Here is a 21,119-nt window from a genome sequence, read left to right as displayed (position 1 = left end):
GGTTAAATAGACAGACAGGAAAAAATGTTTTAAACCAGCTAAACTTAGATTGAGAGGTGTACTCAAATTGGTGCTCTAAAGAGTATCAGGCAGTTTTTAGAAACAAATGGACAAAACAAACAAAAGAGCTGGGTTCTCAGATGTATTTACTAAAGCACTAGAAAATTTTACTAAAATCACATGCAATGCCATTCAGTACTGGAATGGCTAATCCATCTTGTTAATTCACGTCTACTCTATCAAGTTTTCCCCTCTATAATTCTTAAACTCTAAGCAGGTCTGTCCGTTATTCATCTTGAGATTCTGAGATGCATATAGCCTTGGATTAGATGATCACAAAGAATCTCCATTTAGTTCTTGAACTAAAAAATGTAAATAGTACACTGGAAGCAATGCTTATAATTTTACTTAAAAACAAACAAACAAAAACCAACCAGAAAAGCCTGCATGGAATTCGAAATGTGTTATTTATACTTGTGTTCCATGTTAAGTAGACAGGACATCTAGAACCAAAACAGAGTAGGCCCTCAAGACAGTAATGTTAGACAACATTTTTATTTAAGAAGACATGTTTCAAGACTGAATATTCCATGGTTTGATCATATCTTTTCAATATAGCAGGCCTTCTGACTAGCTCTTCCTACATCAATTTATATTTGTTGTGCTCTATACAATAAAATAGGCAAGGGCTATGCCACAAACACCCTGAAGACCGAACAGCCAAATGGAAAAAATGCTGAATGCAGAAACACGATTTCTGCGGATTTATTGAGGCAGCAGAACAAAAAGGGCAAACGAAAGCTTCTGACACCTACTAAACTAAGGCTTTTTTCTTTTTTCCCTGTTAAAAAAAAAACTTTTGTGGACTTTGCCATTAATTGACATGATGTGAATGCTAGCCTTTTTGTCTTGTATTTTCTTTGGTTTTAGTTTCCCGGGTGTCTTTTGATATCAATTTTCACTCCTATTCTCCACAGAGAGTAACTGAGTAAACTTTGTTGTACTTTGTCACATTTGAAAGGACAGAAAATGGCAACAATCGAATTTCAGATGGCTGTGGTAAGTAAACTTGCAGACTCCGCAGCCGTTCTACAGGAACAACTGATTTAGACCCCAATAAACTAGACCATATGCTTACGAACAGAACCATCTTTTGGAGATGTAAAAGAAGTTCAAGCACATAGCTATCCTTTCTGGGTTAACCATTTAGGGGCAAAACATGGTAAGCTTTGACACTGAAGGTTAACTGCTGCCACTGAATATTAGTCCTGTCTGTCCACATAAGGTCTAAAATAAATTACTTTTTCATTTTATAGTTTTATCTCTAATCAAGGTGTCATTTCTGGAAACAAATGACAATTATAAATGCTACAATGTACTGAGTATTGGCAGAAACGAAAGTGTAACTGAAGCAGTTTTGGCTTCAAACTCTGTAGATAGATCCTGTAGTAATCCAATGCTAATCTGCCTCTGAGTACCATGGTGCTTTGGCTCTTTTGTCACAGTTTCACCCACATTAATGTATGGAAATATATTCATGGCTATCTCCTCAATATAGAGTAATGCAGTAGGTTTGAGGGTTTTTTTGGCTTCTAGTTATCACTACCAAAGTAAGAGACATTTTAATTTTAATTCCTCCCATTTAATTTAAAGCTGACTTAAACACTTCAAAATAACATTCTGTGCCCAGAATGCAAGCTAGAAAAAAATCTAGAAAAACCCCTAAATTGTAATTGATATGCAGTTAACTGAATAAAAAAAAATGCCCCCCAAATTATAAATAATATGTGGTTAATTGATAATTCTGTAGTTTTAAAATTTTATTATACTTACTATTCAGGATCTGAAACAAGGTCCAGAGCCTTCATTACATCTTCTAGCAGAGTGTCAGGTATAAAACCATTATCTGAAGAATTAGCAAAGTTTCTCATTAGGAAAAGAAACAAAATGCTTTCCAGGAGTACAAAGTTTATTAAAAAATACAAATACTGCGTATCTTTATCTCTAAAATTTTCAGATAAACGGTGGGGTTCTAGAAGGAACATAGTTTTCAAACACTTCTCTCCTGCTTAAAAAAAAATGAGGACTGTAATACAGAAATTGCAGGTTTATCATTCATACACTTAGGAGCTTAATACTCGCTAAGAATACAATCTCTTTATAGCAATCATAATCTGATACCATGGGATAATAACTGTACATTTTTTCCCTTTTGATTAGTTGAAATATTAATACCTGAATGTTAGACATCCTCTGTTCTCCAAAACATAAGAACATTTTCAGGCTATGCCACATACATTCAAGAACAAAATTTCAGGAAGAATGCAATCGTAGAGGATCAGTTATTTTATGAAAATATAATAGAAGATAAATTATATTTAAGCTTTATGTTAATTATAAACAACATTACAATGTTAAAAAGCTTATGCTGTAAGAACTCTTACTTCCTACTGCACAATGTTGTACTTAACTTCCCTTACTACAGAATTCTCAGAAAATTTCTTCATGTCACTTGTAGATTGAAATTTTCTGAAGTACTAAGTATTTAATTCCTCTCTTAATCAGCTCATGTGTAAAGAGCATATTACCCTGGCATGGAAAGGACAATGGGTTTGAAAGTGCAATATTTGGAACAATTTTTAGAAAATAATGGTCTTATTTTTGAAGAGATACCCTACACAATGCAGTATTCGTTAGTATTTGGAATTTGTCTTTACTGAATGAGTACATTTTGATTATAGAATCTTATTTCAGCAAGAAGTACAGCCCTCACCCTCAGGATCATATGTCTGGAAAACCCTTCTAGCTTGTTCTGAAGGTGCTTCGGGAGCAACAAGGGCCATATCCTTAGGGAAAAAAAATAGAAAAATAAAATGTTCAGCATATTCTTAATTCAGATACAGATTACTCAGTAAATATTCACACTACACAGGCTAAAGAAAAATTATGGTAATTTGGCAATATTGCTGATAGTGACATAAAATGATCAAGAAATATGTTAAAGGTTATTCCACAAACTTCTAGGGAAATTTTATGTAAGTCTTTTCATGCAGATGTTGTGGCACAAAAGCTACTTGGAGACTACATGAATTATGTGGAGATTTAGATTTATAGTATCATTCTTATATCTGAAAACTCATATACATGTACCAGTGAAATTTAGTGAGTGTACTATGCTCACTATAATTGAAACATTAACATTATTTAGATAGAAAGCTGTGAGAGAATATTTTGAAGTCCATTTCACAGAATGGCAGAAGACAAATTTATTAGCTGCATGAAAAAGTATGATTTCAGTAGTAGCTATTGTAACACATTTATCTGTGACATTTTAAGTCTCAAATACCATCGTACTTTCCAAAATATACGCGGAGAGGCATATGTCTATCTCCTACCATAAAACCAGCAAAAAGCCTATCCCTCTGGTTTTATGCCAAAATCATTATTATAAAAGAAGTGAAACTAAGACATTATTAATGAGAAATGAAAGGTGACATAAAGGGTAAGAAATGCATCTATTCATTACACCCTTTAGTCTAAAAAGATATAAAGACTTGATGTTCAAAAAGAACACAGAACTCCAAAACAGAGATCCAAAAACTGCATCCTAGGGGTACTTAAATCCTACATCTTTTCTTGCAAATTTATGATCACCTATGTTGTTTCTCACATAGAAAGGAAAATGAAAGACTTGCTCAGAGGTAAACACTGCATTTCACAATATCCCCTCTACAGTTTTTCCTCCTGTCAAAGTGAAAATATGATGTTACCTGCTATCCTATGAACAGTAAACAAGAATCTCCAGAAATAGCAGCATTGACATTACTCTGAATAACATTAAACCCGGGGAAACATTCTTTTATTCATCTTGTATTAAGCAAATTCATTTGTTACAAATCAAAAAAGTTACCTTACACTTTTCATAAAGTATACGTAATCTTTTTATTTCCAGTTCATTTCAACTTTGCTTTCTGAAGATGACAGATTTTCTTGAAAGAGAAAATCACGTTAACATCCTCTTGTTATACCTGCATGGGCCAACAGTGAACTTTGGTCTAAACTGTACAAGTCTGTATTACTTCATTTGAAGGAAGGCACAGAAAAGAAATCAAAAAACGTAGAATTAAAATATGCATAGTGACCTACTGTTCTTTTACCAGATTAAGAAAACTGCTTGAGGAAAAGAACAGAAACAAATCATACATTTGATCAGAATTCCTCTCTTCACCATTTCTCGCTGACCCAAAGTCAAGGATTTTAAGAATACACCTAATAGCATCCAGCATATGCTTAAAAACTTTCCTGAGTGAAAGCCAACTGCCTCCCAACTGTGTGACTTCTCCAATTACCCTGTAATCCAAGCAAGACAGCGTACAGAAGAAACTAATTTGTGAGAAGCCCCTTTGTCCTTCTAGTCTCTCCTAGTGAGAACAACTTGTAAATTGCTTGCTTGATATACTGGAAATATAAACCCTAGATTTTTATATTAATTCAGTATCATAATAATGTAATTTTAAGGATCCATAAATATGACTAATTTGGAACAAAAACACTATTTAATGAAAAACATTCCAGTGATTTTATAAATGAATAACTAGAACGCTTACAGAAAATCAATACTTTAACAGTATATCTTCATGTTTATGTATGTTCTAAAGTTTTTAAAGTACATTGCAGATAAAGAGACCACACTGCTTTAATAATATCTACAGCTCAACACAATTAGTTTAATCATGCCAAATGATGCATGAAGATGTGCAGTTGTTGAGTATATAATCTGTTATAATGGGTAACACTTCTGTGATTATATAAGGCAATGCAATGGGCACAGTCAATGTGGATTCACAAAGGGAAAGTCCTATTTAACAAATTTGATCTCCTTCTGTGATAAGGTTACCCACCTAGTGGAGGAAAGGAAGGTGGTGGATGTAGTTTTTCTAGATTTTAGTAAGGCTTCTGATACTGTCCCTCACAGCATCCTTCTGGACAAGTTGTCCAACTGTAGGATGAGTGGGTTCATGGTGTGCTCGGTGAAGGGCAGAGCTCAGAGGGTTGTAGTGAATGGGGCTGCATCTGGCTGGCAGCTGGTCACCAGTGGTGTTCCTCAGGGTTCAATTCTAGGGCCAGCTCTGTTAAATATATTTATCAACAATCTGGATGAAGGAGAGGAATGCACCATTAGCAAGTTTGCTGATGATACCAAACTGGGAGGCGCTGTTGACTCTCTTGAGGGACAGGAGGCCTTGCACAAAGACCTAGACCTCATTGCTCTCTACAGCTTCCTGAGAAGGGCAAGTGGAGAGGGAGGTGCTGATCTCTTCTCCCTCATATCGAGTGACAGGAGGCACAGGAATGGTTCAAAGCTGCACCAGGGGAGGTTTAGACTGGACATTTCTTTACTGAGAGGGTGGTCAAACACTGGAACAGTCTTCATAGAGACTCTCCGTGGTTGATACCCCAAGCCTGTCAGTGTTCAAGAGGCATTTGGACAATGCCTTTAATAACATGCTTTAACTTGGTCAGCCCTGAATTAGTCAGGCAGTTGGACTAGATGATCGTTGTAGGTCCCTTCCAACTGAAACAGTCTATTCTGTTCTATACATACACTGTAAAATCTGGCAATATGTGACCAATGCTTAAATAATTTGGAATACTCCAGAATTGGAAAAGTTTCATTTTTGGGGGTCAGTATTACAAAACATATTAAGCAGGAGCAGTTTTCACTTATCAGTGAATTACAGTACACTCTTGCAATTAGTTCTCAATTTAAGATAGATGATGCCATAGTACATAGAGCTTATTAACAACAAGATGACCAATGATTTCTATATTTAGGATTTAACTCTGAAGAGGGAATATTTTGATGGTAGGTTCTTATGAATGAATTAGCAGGCCATGGATGCAGTCATTTGGAAGGATATCACCAAAGTAAATTCCGACTGCACAGACATATTATTTCAAATACAAACTACGTAGTTCTACTTTGGTTTATGAGTATGCTGTTCTTTCCATAAAATTTTAATGTAATCCAAGAATAAAGACTAGGGAGCGTGAGTGACCAGGAGCACGGCAACCAGGACAGGCAAACAGGGCGTGGCGCGGCAGTTTGCACAGCCGTTCGTGCAGGCAGGAGGGACTCCACAGCCCGCTTGTAGGTCTACAGTTCAGGCAAGTGCTTTGGTCTCTGGTGAAATGGTGGGCACTCGCCTCAGAGCTAAAACCACTGTTCCTGCATCAAAAGCCCCTGAGATGTCAGACGCATCCACCCAGATGGATCTGGTAAGAAAGGAAACATCAGTACAGGCAATGGGTTGTAGCAAGTGCCCAAACCCCTCGCCTGGCAAAAAGGTAAGCACCTGCACAAGGTACCTGTTACGTCAGGTGGCTGAACTGCAGGAAACAGTTAAGAGGCTGTGTGGTATTAGAGGAGCTGAGGCAGAGATAGTTAGGTGGCTTCAGAATCATGTTCCTGTGGCTGACACCATTGAGAATAAGGCACCATGGACCTTGGTGACTCACAGAAGCAGGATTCCACATCAGCCTGCACCCTCCACCATCACAATCAGAAACAGATATGAAGCCTTAACAACTGAGGACACCCATGAGCAAGGTCTGCAAAGTCCCCTGCAAGGGGAAACTGTACCAGCAACATACAGTGGATATCATAAAAAGAAACGACGACCACTCATGGTGGGTGACTCTCTGTTGAAGGATACTGAGGCACCCATCTCCCGACCTGACGGAGTCACAAGAGGTATGCTGCCTTCCAGGAGCCAAGGTTCAAGATGTGGCTGAGAGGGTGCCAGAACTCATCAAGAGAACGGACTACTACCCACTGCTACTATTTCAGGTAGGCATAAATGACACTGAGAGCCATAACCTGAGTAAAACCAAGGAAGACTTTCGAGCCCTGGGGGAGCAAGTGAAAAACACTGGCGCCTAAGTTATCTTCTCTTCCATTTTGCCAGTTCGAGCGAAGGGAGCAACCAGAAACAGGCACATAACGTATATCAACTCCTGGCTACGTGGCTGGTGCCACCGTGAGGGGTTTGGCTTTTATGACAATGGGGTGTTCTTCAATGACTATAACATGCTAGGGAGGGATGGAATCCACCTGTCCAAGAGGGATAAGGGAATCTTCTGCATTAGGCTGGATAACTTGGTGAGGCAGGCTTTAAACTGAAGGACTTGGGGGGTGGGATCCGTTGTGGAAATGTTCACACCAGCACATCCAATGGGGAAGTAAGTCAGGCCAAGCAGTGTGGTGACAAAGGTTCCTTAGCTGTGAAACAGAAATCACCTCAAGTGTATGCATACAAATGCACGCAGTCTAGGTAACAAACAGGATGAACTAAAGCTCCATGCCGACTCAGAAGGTTATGACATCATAGGAGTAAATGAAACAGGGTGGGACAACTCAAATAACTGTGGGATCACAATGGACGGTTATAGGCTCTTTCCTAAAGACAGGCAGGGCAGAAGAGGTGGAGGAGTTGCACTCTACATTAAGCAAAACCTCAGATGTATCCAAGTCAACTATGATGATTGTGACTGCTCTATTGAATGCCCCTGGGTTAAAGCCAAAAGGGTCATCTCCAAGCAGGACCACACAGTGGGCATCTGCTACCGACCTCCTAACCATGATGACGATGAAAATTAAGAGATACTTGGGGCACTAAAGCAAGCTTCTGGCCAACAGAACCTGGTCTTGATGGGTGACTTCAACTACCCAACACATGCTGGAAGAACAATACGGCAGCTCGCAGGTCATCCACCCAGTCCCTAGAATGCAGAGAGGAATGCTTCCTCATACAAATGTTAGATGTGCCAACCAGGAAGGAGGCACTGCTGGACTTGCTATTCACAAACCAAGAAAACCTGCTGTGTAATATCTCAGTCAGTGATAGCCTTGGCTGCCATGATCACAGTATTGTGGAGTTTGGGATCCTGCTGAGCATGCTGAAGGTCAGCTCTAAGATAAGGGTTCTGGATTTTAGAAGAGCAAGCTTCAGTTCACTCAGGGCTCAGTTGGGAGGGATTCCATGGGAAGCTTCCATGGAAGACAAAGGAGGGAGGGAGTGCTGGGAGTTCTTCAAGAACTCTCTACTGGACGCACAAAACCAGTTTATCCCCTGTACAGGAAAGGGAAGTAAGCGGAGCAAGAGGCCCCCATGGCTCAACCATGACCTCCTGGGTCTACTCAAATCCAAAAGGGAAGCATACCCGAGATGGAGAAGTGGAGGATTATCCATCGAGAGCTACAAGGGCATTGCCAGAGTGTGCAGAGATGCAGTTAGAAAAGCAAAAGCCCAGCTCAAATTAAAACTGGCTGTAGATGTCAAAAATAACAGGAAAGGTTTCTTCAGGTATGTCAAGCACAAGCAGAAAAAGAAGGAAAACACAGGTCCACTGTTAAACAGAATAGGAGAGTCAATCACCAGTGATGCTGAAAAGGCAGAGGTCCTCAACACTTTCTTCACCTCTGCCTTTTCCAACACTGTCGGGTCCCAGGCTTTGGGAACAAAATTGCCAGGTGACCCAAACAGCGACCCACCATCAGTGAAGGAAGAGTTAGTACATGAATTACTACAGGAGCCTGATCCCTACAAATCAATGGGCCCTGACGCCATCCACCTGAGGGTATTGAGAGAACTGGCTGGCATCGTTGCAGGGCCACTCTCCATAATCTTCGAGAAGTCGTGGAGAACGGGATGTCCCAGAGGACTGGAGGAAGGCTCGAGGGAGGATCAGGGTAACTGTAGGCCCATCAGCCTTACTTCAATCCCTGGGAAAGTTATGGAACAAATCCTCCCGGGGGCTACCACAAGTCAAATGCAGCACGTGATTGGGAAAAGCCAACATGGCTTCACTAAAGGCAAATCGTGTTTGACAAATCTGGTGGCCTTCTACGACAAAGTGACTTGCCTGGTTGACATGGGGCAGGCGGTGGACATTGTCTACCTGGACTTCTCCCAGGCCTTTGATACAGTCCCCCACAGCCTCCTCCTGGAGAAATTAATGCGTTATGGCCTAGACAAGTGGTCTGTGCAGTGGGTGGGGAACTGGCTGACAGGCCACACCCAAAGGGTGGTGATAAATAGCCCTTTTTCAAAGTGGCAACCTGTCACAAGTGGAGTCTCCCAGGGATCAATATTGGGCCCAATGTTATTCAGTATCTTTATAAGTGATCTGGATAACAGGATCAAGTTTGCTGATGACACCAAGTTGAGTGGGGAAGCAGACACTCCAGAAGGTAGAGCTGCTCTGCAGGAAGATCTGGATAGGCTGGAAGAGTAGGCCAACAAGAACCTTATGAAGTTCAACAAGGACAAGTGTAAGGTCATGCACCTGGAAAAACATAATCCAGGAGTGCAGCACAGGCTGGGATCCACCTGGCTGGAGAGCAGCTCTGTGGGAAGGGACCTGGGGGCCCTGGTGGACAGGAAGCTCAACATGAGCGAATAGTGTGCTGCTGCGGCCAAGAAGGCCAACAGGATGCTGGGTTGCATCAAAAAGGGCATCACCAGCATAGAGAAAGAAGTCATCATCCCACTCTACTCAGTGCTTGTCAGGCCACACCTGGAGTACTGTGTACAGTTCTGGTCCCCTTTATATAAAAAGGATGTGGGCAGGCTGGAAGGGGTCCAGAGAAGGGCCACCAAGATGATCAAAGGACAGGGAAGCCTGCCGTATGAGGATAGGCTGGGAGAACTGGGTTTGTTCAGCCTTGAGAAAAGGAGGCTCAGAGGGGATCTCATCAACATGTACCAGTACTTAAGGGGTAGCTACAAAGAAGATGGAGACTCCCTTTTTACACAGAGTCACATGGAGAGGACAAGGGGGAAATGGACACAAGTTGTTCTTGGGGAGATTCTGATTGGACATCAGAGGGAAATTTTTCACAGTGAGGACGGTCAGCCATTGGAATAATCTCCCCAGGGAAGTGGTTGACTCGGCCACATTGGACACCTTCAAGAGTCGTCTGGACAGGGTGCTGGGCCTTCTTGTCTAGACTGTGCTCTTCGTAGAGAGGTTGGACGAGATGATCCCTGAGGTCCCTTCCAACCTGTGATTCTGTGATTCATTTGCATTGTCCTCCCTCCTCCTAAATTATCTTGTTAATGTAGTACTTTCCACAGTTTAACATGATGCAAAACAGTTTAAAAAATAAGTCTCCTTCAACTACTAACAAATTTATTTTTATAGTCCAATTGTAAATACTGTGTACTTCTGCTGGCATTTTAATTTTCCAGGTCTTTAGTTATTTCAGTGCATGTGTACACAGGAAGAACGTAGAGATTAGTCACTGAGTGCAGTACTCATTGCCAAAAATTCTCCACGTCTTTCAACTGAACTTTTAAATGTGGTAAAGCCTCTCAATTATTACATATTCATTCTTTTTATTCATTAAATGTAATTTACTGATGCTCTAAGGAAGTTATTTCTGGAAGAAACTTAGAAAAGTTACCTGCCTTCGAGAGAAGACCAAAAAAACCTCCCTCTTATCTTCAAAATAATTCTAACCTTTCACTGAGAGTGTTATCCTATACATAGTTTAAAAGGCAAGATTTTAATCCTGTACACACAAATCCCATGCACCCCCTAATTTAGCATGTCATTCATTTCCAGTATCCAGAAAACTTTAGAAGTTCTGGTAGTTCATATATTTGTATCTAGGGGGAAAAAAGTAACAACCTCTTTCAAGCAGCAAAGCTGAAAACGTGACAAACATCTAACAAAAATGTACTTGAGCTGCCCAAGCTGATATTTGAATATATGTGCCAAAATATATCCCCCACCCCGGCCTGACGAATTGTACTCTGATGTATCCCAAGCGTTGAAAGTTCCATATAAGGGAACCCCATCAATAGTTAATTATAATAATTATTTCCAATACTAAGTAGAACATGTCCCGAAAAATCATGTTTCACTCATTGGCTCTTATGACACACAAACAAGTCATCTTATATTACTTTGAAAAGTTATTCTCATCAGTTGTACCAGTTATTTTAAGATCCCATGTTTACCCACAGAGGCAAAAAATATTCTTCATAAGTTTTAATGAAAACATTCCCGAAGTTTTCATTCTACAAATCAAAAGCAGAACATAATGGTACAGCTACACTGACATCCTGGCTATGAATTTTTACAAAGATCCCGCCCTGAAAGACCTGTTGGCCTTGTAAACGAAATCTCTTCACATATGGACTGCTTTACAGTTCTACACTACCGCCACTGAGTGATACATGGAAGAATTATGTACTGCAATACTAACCTTCTTCTTAAAAACTTGCCTAAAGATAATATAGGAACACTCATACTTTATCAACAATTTAACTTGCTAGAATTAATCAGATCTGCAAGAATGAAGATCATTTAATCCAGTCTCGTATTACAGAGAAAAGCAGGTATTTTCAATGCTATAATCAGTGGCTTTCAAGCCAGCAACTTTTCCAAAATGGTTTCCTAAGAAAACAAGGTTGATGGGATCTCCAAACCAATTCCCATCTCGCTGACTTCTGAATCCATTGCCCAATTTCAATTTTATTTGTCAGAGAGAAGGGAGTCTTACAACTGATTGTTGAAACTGAAAGCCAGGCAGGGAGGAAATGTACAGATTTGTGTGCCCACCAAGGGAAGGCAGAGCCCTGCTGTGAATCACTGTTTGGCAGCAGGTAGACAACCATCCAAACAAGCCCAGACTTGTGACTGTGTGCTTGGCTGTTGCTGAGTGGACCATCACAGGAGAAAAATGGTGGGTTACTACAGCAGGTATTAAGAAAGTTAATATTGTTTGCATACTATTCAATGACTTTAAACCAGCAGAAAATGAAAGCGCACCAAATTTATCAAAGTCAAAGCTTTTGGGCTAAGACTTCAGAAGGTCTTTAAGGGAATAAAGGAGAAGTTCATGCCTCTCCCCTCCATCACTCACAAATACTAAATGAACTACAAGTTGATTAGGGTGTAATAATACCTGCTCCACTATCAAGAGTGCTCAATTAAAAATGTCAGTTTTATTATTTTAGGGGAATTTGAAAAAAATCCAAATACATATGGAAAGCGAAAGTGTAAAATAATTTTGAACACTAAAAAGCCAAGACAAACATCCAAATGAGAAAAGGACTTTTGAAGCAGAGTTGTATTTTTCAGGCCAAGATCTACTGTGAGCTAACCATTACCACATACACAACTTGGAAGCCATCAGACACCAGAAGGATTCTAAGTTGTGCTTTATAATATTAAGTAGCAATGACCCAACAGAAGGAAGAGGTCTGTAAATAAATTATGCAAAGACATACATATATACAATACCTAGTTTCAGAACATTACCAGCAGACTGCAATAGCTGCAAACATAGCATGTGCCAAATGCAGAATCAAGACAGCAACCCGGAAATGTTAATTCATCAAGTGAGGTGCATATGCTTTGTGACCAGCAGGAAAAAAAAAAAACAACAAACAAAAAAAACCCGCAACATATGAGACCATGTTATATTAAAAAAAGGTGGGTTTAAGAAAACTTCGGGTCAGTACTCGCTGGCTGTTTCCCAGTGCTCTGCTATCTGAGCAACAGTATAACAATACTTCACTATTTCATATAGCTGAAAACAGAACTAAAGTGATAACTGTGGCAGCATTGAGTAGGACTTGTACCTGGAAAGGCCAGGGCACCTGACCAGTTGAAGAAGCAAATGACGGAGGAAAAACCGTTAGCATTTTGTTTTACACTTGATTTGGAATTAGGATAACCATTTTTTTATGCAACATGCTTCTGTAAATATAAATTTGATATTTAAAAACTCTAAAAACTTATTAATAATATTTTAATAATGAGCCATGGTGTCTATTCCTCCAAATTTGAAAAACAGCGTATCTACCCATCATGTGATGACTCAGGCCCAATATCTTCACTATTGTACCAAATACAGCTGGAACCAACATTGGTTTCACACCTAAAAGTGATACAGAATCATACAATGATGTTCTCAGCCCTTGTTTCTATATGGTACATTGTCTTTCAGAATTTGCTTGATAAAGTGACTTATAAATTATATAATTGCATTTAGCAATGTCTTTGATGCATTTAATATTTACAAGCCACTCTGCATATACTACCAAAAAGAAAGAAACATCTAAATTGTGTTTCTTTAAAAATCAGCCTTTCATTCGATAGGCTAACATACATACATACTAGATGTTGCTCATACCCTCCTTCCTGAAACAGGAGGCTATAAATCTTTCTAGAAGCTATAAATTTTTCTATATGCTACTAAGTACTCTTGTGGGGTAGGATCCAATCCAATACCTTCCAGTCCCCCAGTTTCAGTTTACATATGAAAGGCATTCATTCTAATATGAGGAAAAGGAAAAAAAACACTCCTCAGGACTGCTCTGCCTACAAATGGACAGTGAATCAGCCACCCTTTCTATACTGCTTTGTGTGTTTTTCACAACAGGTGCTTTACACATTTACCACTGCAATCTATTCCACTAAAAATATAGCTAACTCTCAGAAACAATGTATTGTTTACATTATAGTTAAAATATTGTTTAATGGAGATGACTGCACATTAGTCCCTAACATGTTCCTATAGCCTACTGCTAATCTTTAAAAATCATACAAAAGTTTCTTAACCAACTGAAATGTAAACTCAGCAAACGGAAATTAAACCATACGCTTTAAAGGAAACTACAAAGTTGAAAAACTGAATAAATAGATGACTACTAGAATCATTTTTCTTCCTAACTGTATTTAAGACTTGAAATGATTAAGGAATGTAATTTTTCTAAAAATGGTTAATGTGATATTCATGGTCATTACTTAAGCATATTTTCTTTGTGAGTTTCCCAGTTTGGAAGTGCTCCTACATTATATTAAGTTGGGAGCTTAGCAGTTCATGGGAACTGCATTCAGTTTTCGTTTGTGGATCTAAAAAAGGTTCTCTTCATTGCACTGGCTTTCTTTCCTTCCTTAGTTTCAAAGGGCATCTCATGCAACAAGTGGTAGTGTTTTATTTTGAATTTTGAGATCTAAATTTTGCTGGATCAAAAGTTCCTATTGGAATTACTAGAACTACTCCTCCCGTCCCATTTTACAAGTATTCATCTAGGCTTGGAAACAGCATGCAAGGAGTCAGTACAAAGTCATTCTCTCATCTAACTTGGTACAGAACAGCATGAAAACATGTAACATTTCAGGAGAAAGGATTCAGTGACACAAAAATTGGAACAACTCAAACACACACATGGAAAGTGATATCATCTAAGCAACCCCACTCTCAACCACTTCATACATAAAAAACTGAACCTCCCCCTCTGAAAGAAAACAGATGGATGAGAGGTCTTTTCCCAAAAGGAAGTAATTTGCTTATTTGCTTAGGGGCCTATACAATTACATTTCATGGTCTGTATCAGCCAACCATGAATAAAGTCCTTCAATGATCATTGTGAAAGCTGTATACAATGGGATGAATGTTAGAAATTTTAGAAAACTTCAGAGAACATATAGATATTACTAAATGGCTGAAATTAGTCAGTGAATTGGGGGTAAACATGGTGAATACAATTCTTTTAGGATGGTAAATCCCAAATAATTGATTAGATAAACATTAAGAGTCTTAACATCTCAGTTTAATGACCTCCACATTACAATTTCTATGTCTCAACTCTAAGAACAAATAATGCAAAACCATGACTGAGTTACCTCTTTATGATCTGAGCAGTAAGTTCTCGTAATTGCTACTCATTATTACAGGATGCACAGCACTTCTGACCGAGCAATACAAGCACTACAGGACCTTGACCCAATTCATAAATGTTCTCACTTCAGAGTTTTTGCCACAAATTGTCAAAATGCCTACCACTGCCCAAAGATTCATTTCTCCAGTGTTCAAAGGCATCAACTTTACCACCCAACTTCAGGAACTGGAATACCACTCAGAATGCTCTTTTAATACCTTTCACATGCAATTTCCTCAACATATATTGGTATATGATTGTATTCCAGTCTCAATGTGTCAATTACGTGACCTTTGATTCCATGGTTATGGCTTTCTTTTCCTAGCTCCACATTTTTAGTTACTGTACTAGGCTAAAAAAAAAAGAAAATCTGTATAGCTGAATCTCCATTTCAAGGCCCCTTTATAATTTTATGGCAGGGACTCAGATCGCACTCCATCCTTCTAATAATACCTGAAAGACCCCAAAATCCTGAGTAACTAGAGTCCTACCTGACTCTGGAAGATGGAGTGATGATGCCATATCACCAACCCTAAAATCAGAAAATCCAAGTCAGGCCCACTAAAATCCTGAAAACTTTAGTACAGTCTCTTGGCTCTCTTTGATTTAGGATGTAATAATGTATGTCATAATTACAGTGTTTCCAGTCTACTATATTAGAATATGATTTGGCCTCTGTAACATTTATTACTGGATTTCTTATGGCACAATGATCTATGAGTCTTAATTTTCTAGCTCTGCAGATCAGCCCCACCTGCCTACCACAGACATGTACATCCCAGTCTTCACACTCAAACTTTCTGTTGTCCTCTGCATATCTCTGCTCTTCTTGGAGGTCCAGAGTTCTCCAAGAAACTTTGTAGGCCTGAAAGGACATCAGGGAGGTGGCAAAACCAGAATTATTTCTTTATCTCTTGGATTGGAAAGGGCATACTTGGCTTCTTCACAACCGTCTCTTCTTTCCCAAACCTTGCACAGGATATGAAAAAGAATGTGTCCTGTAGAAAGTTAGTATAGCCACTTTGAGCAGCTTTGGCTTCTCCACTATATAAAAATTCTTTTAGTACTGTTGAAGTACAGACCATAAAAAAACCAAGAGGAGACAGCGAGATTTGATCTTTCCTTGCAGCCATCACTGTTGGCTGCTCATTCCAGCAATGTTGGAAATGGGAAAATAAAAAGAGACAGAACTGTTTCTCCTGAGCAAAGCCAAAAATCGTATGATGGCCAGAGTTCCTCATGAAAGCTACCTCCACTTAAAGCCAAAACTACATTTCTAATGAAAAAATTCAGAAATACAGAGAATTCATAAATGACAGTGCTACAGATTTGTTATCTTTAGAGAAAATAAAGCCACCATGACTTTGGGTAAATTTAATGAAATAAGTTCATTGCATCAAAACAAATATGCCACCATACACTGTTGCATCACATAGAAAGTTTATTTTACTATAATGAAAAGTTTAGACAAAATCTAGAAGTTACTTGGATAAATGTTGGTGTGAAAAATCCCTTACATGAATGTAAAGAGCACAAGTCTCCCCATAGAAAACCTCCCAAACAATAAACAAAGAAACTGCTTAGACAGTCCCAAACAGAAGTCCCAGTTCATAGGGAGAAACATGCATCTGTAGTAGGAACAAATCCATGCAAAACTAAAATTTGAGCAGACCCACAAAGAGCAGAATAAGGTTTCACAGTTATGCTCTGTGATCTTGCAAAGCAAGAATAGGGTAGATACCTTACGGAAACATTTTATTTTGAGGTGCTCTCTGCCAAGTATGAGACCATTATTCTCAAGAGATTTGGCCTTTCTGCTAGGAAATTTATTTGGACAAAGCAGCCCCTATGAACTACTGCATTATTCAGAACAGTTTAAATTCATTTAGAAATAGCATTTACACTATGAAGCTTAAACCAACCAGTAGAGTAACTTCAAGTCTCTTTGGGGGCCCACAGATTCCACAGGAAACACCCTGCTCCAACATTCATTTTAAAAAGGGGTCTTTTCCTGCAGAAAGGAGCTTTTAAATTGACAGCTAATAGAAATATTTGAAAATTCACTGCTAATTTAGCCAGGTCAGAGGTATTGTCAAGACAGAGCAGAATCTGTCTTCCTGCTCTTCAATCAGCACACAGAAAATTTAAACCCTACTTAACCCAGAAGTTATTTCTGCAATTGTCTCACATATCTATATTTTTTCTAGTAGATATCCAGACTGTCTCAACCAGAACCAATTCCACTTACTCATGGAAACTGAAGACACTGAAACCACATGCTCTCTAACCATTTCCTGAAATGGAACTCTTCAAAATCTGATTTTGATTTTTTCTCTGATAAAGAAAGACCTTTTCAAAATCTGATTATCTGCACTCACTGGTCATGGGAACAAGAAACAAAAGGAAGGGCATAGATACTTTTCACTACCTTCCCAAAGTAGAAGAGTTCCTAAATTAAAGGTTAAATATAAATTATTTGGATATACATAGGTTACTTTTGCAGAGACCACAGTTGTTAACACATACTAGTAATGGTTGAATTTTTACACATGCATCTTATTTTCTTTCATGGCCATTGACATTTTCTGTTGGCATTCTGAGATTAAATGCTGTACCCAGTAACACTCCCCCTTAGCCCAATTCTGGTAAACACCACTGACCCAAATTCAGGATCTCCTATAGGAGTGTCACTGTTCGCTCAGGTGTCCCTCTGTTGAACTTTGATCAAAAAGATTGTTTAGGAAGACGAGTGAATGTTCTTTCTTCTGAGAGACAATACTATCAAGGAAGCTGAAGAAAGATCCTGAGAATATGTAGAACAGGTTACAGTGATCAAAGTTTAAAAAGTAATCTGAAACCAGAAGAACAGTCCCAAGACAGCAAAACAGGCACACTTTCCTTGAAAAGCAGTAATTTGTTACTTAGTCAGATGTCTCAGCCAGGAATTTCCTCTGCTTATCTGATTCTTCAAGTCTAGAAATGCTACAATGCTGTAACTGAAAATGGATAGCCTATTCTGTTGTGGCCTGTGTGCTCCAAGACCTGGGAACAGACTACGGGAATTTTTTTTAAAAACTTACACAGCTCCAATGTGTCCCCATGGACAGTTTCAATCATCTGAAGTCACCAAATGGACACTCATTCCATGCTGCCTTTTCACTTTCAAAGAGTCTGAATTCAAACTTTCAAACTATGTGAGTTTGCATGTCAGCAGACAGTATTTAGAAAGCAGCTGTTAACCTGGTGCTGTTCTTCCTATTGTTTAGACTGAAACATTTTCTTGTTATTCCTCATGTAACATTTCAACCTGTTGGTATTCTTTTATACAGTGTCTGACCAAACTCTGACATTCCTAGAAGTTCTGAATAGTCTCAGCTTGTCAGAACTTCCTATGTTACAAGTATCATAAAAATAACCATGAACTGACCGTGCATCATTTGCTCCAGAACATCACAGCCTTATCCCTACATTAAGTAATTTAGAGCTGCCCCACTTCTCACTGTCTTTTCCATACAATTAAAAAACCCCAAAAAGACACAGTAACTTTAAAGTTGATTTTTGGAGGACATTTACAATACTTTCAATTTGCATTAGCCCAGTCTGACAGAGCATGCAGGGATACTTAGTGTGTCAGATGAAAGCTTCCGTGTTTATTTTTGTTGGCCTGAGGCCATTTGAAAGTTTTCTTATTCACTGGAAGGGAGGGAAGGCAGGGAGAGGCATAAATGATGGCTGTTTGGATTTAGTTGCCCATGAAGAACCTACATACTCACTTTTTCAGGGAAAATCTACCTTGTTGCAAATGCAGAGTCCATGACAACTAGGAGTAACAGCCACTTTTATTTTTTCAGTAAATGTTAAATTTCTGGCCACATACAGACACAGTTGTAATTGAAAGGAAGAAAATATGCTGGTACTAATTACGGTTCCCTTCTAACACTTGCCCTTCCTCCCAACTATTCACATTAGTTTTTCAGCCCTATTATGATAAACAGAAGTATCAAGTTCTGAAGAACTAACTGTTTAGGTAATACAAATGTTTGTATATCCTTTCCAACTTCATTACATATTCATCTGCAGAACAAGCTGTAGTGTTTTTGCTCAGTATGGTCTACCTCAGAAATTAAAATATGGAAGATGTGTGGTAAGCTTCATTACAGATTTTCCAGATTCTATTTTCTTTCATCTAGAAAGAACACTTCCACTGAAGTCAGTGACAGTGGATCAAAACATTATGATGAGTATTCTCATATTTCCATGTTTTGTATAGGAGATTATCCACTACATTTCAACTTTGCTGTCTGCATGGTTGCCTCCAAAATATCTAACTGTAAATAATTATTTGGCTGGCTATAGGTAGCTAAGTCCCAGGAAGAAAAACTACTGTTATTTAATTATCTTCAATAAAATGGGCTTAAAACAAAATTGCTGTTTTACGGAAGAAATTATTTCTTAAGTCATTTCCTTCTACCTCAAATTTCTTGTGGTAAAATGAGGCTAATAATATCTCTGTACATACCAAATGAGTTTGGCAATCAAGATGTGGAGAGGAAGACCATGAAGATAGAATAAAGTCTCTATTATTTTAGAAATGGGGGAAACCACTAACCCACTAGTAGACTTTCGTTAAAACTAGGAATTGACTCAGCTGTCACTGTTTAAGGCATGCAGCAGCAGTTACAAGAGAACCTAAGCCCAACTACACACTTTAGTTCATTTTGTTATTATCACTTTAAACTGTGTGATCTTCAGACCAAAGATGCTGTGCTGAATTTTGGTCATTCATTCACATCCAGTGAAAATGTGGACAGTTTGAGAGTGGCAGCTATGGACAGATTTATTTTAGAAAGCGTGACCAAAAAACATTTCTCTGAAAGTCTCAGCTACAGTAGAATGGTCCACATTTAGAGTAATGCAAATATATTCTGGCAGACAGCAACAGATGTCTATAGTATTTAATTCAAAATTTTCTAAGATAGAAGAGCAAGGTGGATGATCTTTCATTCCACAGTTAAGAGGACAATGTTTATTGCTGTACTCTGCATCAAATGTAAAAATCTGAGTGAAGCACCTGAATACTGAAGAACGGCAGCCAACTTCGTTTGAGTATGGTGGTATGCAAAATTTGAGTAAACCCTTTTTCTTTTTGAACCTCCATGCTCAAGAAAAGTCCCTGAGATAGCAATGAAGATTCTGTCCCGTTCCATAACTTCCCCATACTGCTTGTCCATAGTGACAGTATCCTAGGAAGACTGCTTTTTTTCTAGGTTGCTAGGCCCAATTACTCAGCTAATGACAAAAGTGACTACTTTTCTGCTTAATAATTGCCTAATGCTCCTCTATTTAAACATAAGGGTTTATGCTCCTGTAAATCATATGCAGCTTGAAATACTTAAAGCTAATATTTTTTAAAAAACCTTCATCTGCACTGCTTTTGGCTCCACAGTCCATTTTCCTCTTTCCATTCAGAAGATTTCTTTCCAATGTAATCAAACTCACCATCAAGCTAGAAGTTACACCCTCAGTATCAAGCACCATCTAGACAACTACACACACTGACAACTTGCTGACTAATCATTGGTAATGAATTCAAGTTGTTTCTTGTTGTTTTTGGCATGTAGCTTCAACTGATAAAATAATGGATTGCCGACACAATTCCTATTTCCACTGCAGCTGACCCCTCTGCTCCACCTGAAATGCTCACTAATCTTATTTTATAAAGGGTGAGGTCAAACATGCAAAGCACATATTCAGGGACTCTTGGAACTTTTACACACCTTTAGCTCCTGCTTCTTTTCATCAAAAAAATTCCTAGGAAATTCTTTTCCTGCTTTTTAGTTCTTAAGATATTAATCACAAGCTGAAGCTTTCCACAGCTTAAGTGGAGTTCAGTGAAGAAAGAGCAACTGAACTGTATTGGAGGCAACACATGTTGATGCCCAGTTACTTTAAACCCAAACACACCTCAACATCCTAAAAGAAAAAGCATTAGAAATGGATTTCTACCTGGAAATGGTCACTGTAAACACAAAACATTAGAGGGTGTAGTAACATTCTGGACAAACACACCTGACTTGTAGAACAGATTGATTATGCTCATTTGCATCAGAGTGCTATCTATACGACAAGGTACTGACCTTGATGGTATAATTCAGAAAAACTGTGGATAAAATTTCAAAACTGAAATAAAATCTTTACTAGGCAAGACTGTTCTAGGAGACAGTAAGGAAGAAAAACATTCAAAGGAGGATAAGGATTTTTCTAACACCATGGAGCAGGGAAGAAATAGCATTTATTAGACAAAAGGAATTCAGGGAAGTTCTAGTATATCATTTGCATCAGAATCTACAAAAAAATTCAATGAGCAACATAGGCTAA

The 21,119-nt window shown here is 38.7% G+C and overlaps 1 protein-coding gene across 2 annotated transcripts in view; it reads right to left on the bottom strand.

The window, feature by feature from the left end:
* Positions 1–21,119, bottom strand: part of MINDY3 (MINDY lysine 48 deubiquitinase 3) — a 55,836-nt gene that overhangs the window by 9,012 nt on the left and 25,705 nt on the right. For both annotated transcript variants that reach the window (XM_075082741.1, XM_075082742.1), the window contains 2 exons: positions 2,774–2,846; positions 1,834–1,906 (listed from right to left, as the gene is read on the bottom strand). In XM_075082741.1, coding sequence (XP_074938842.1) covers positions 1,834–1,906; positions 2,774–2,846 — 146 coding nt within the window. The remainder of the gene's footprint in view (positions 1–1,833; positions 1,907–2,773; positions 2,847–21,119) is intronic.

This window comes from Phalacrocorax aristotelis, chromosome 2, assembly GCF_949628215.1.
Source record: "Phalacrocorax aristotelis chromosome 2, bGulAri2.1, whole genome shotgun sequence".
Taxonomy (NCBI): Eukaryota; Metazoa; Chordata; class Aves; order Suliformes; family Phalacrocoracidae; genus Phalacrocorax; species Phalacrocorax aristotelis.
The sequence above is the reverse complement of the archived record's forward strand: the minus strand, read 5'-3'. Positions and strand labels throughout refer to the sequence as shown.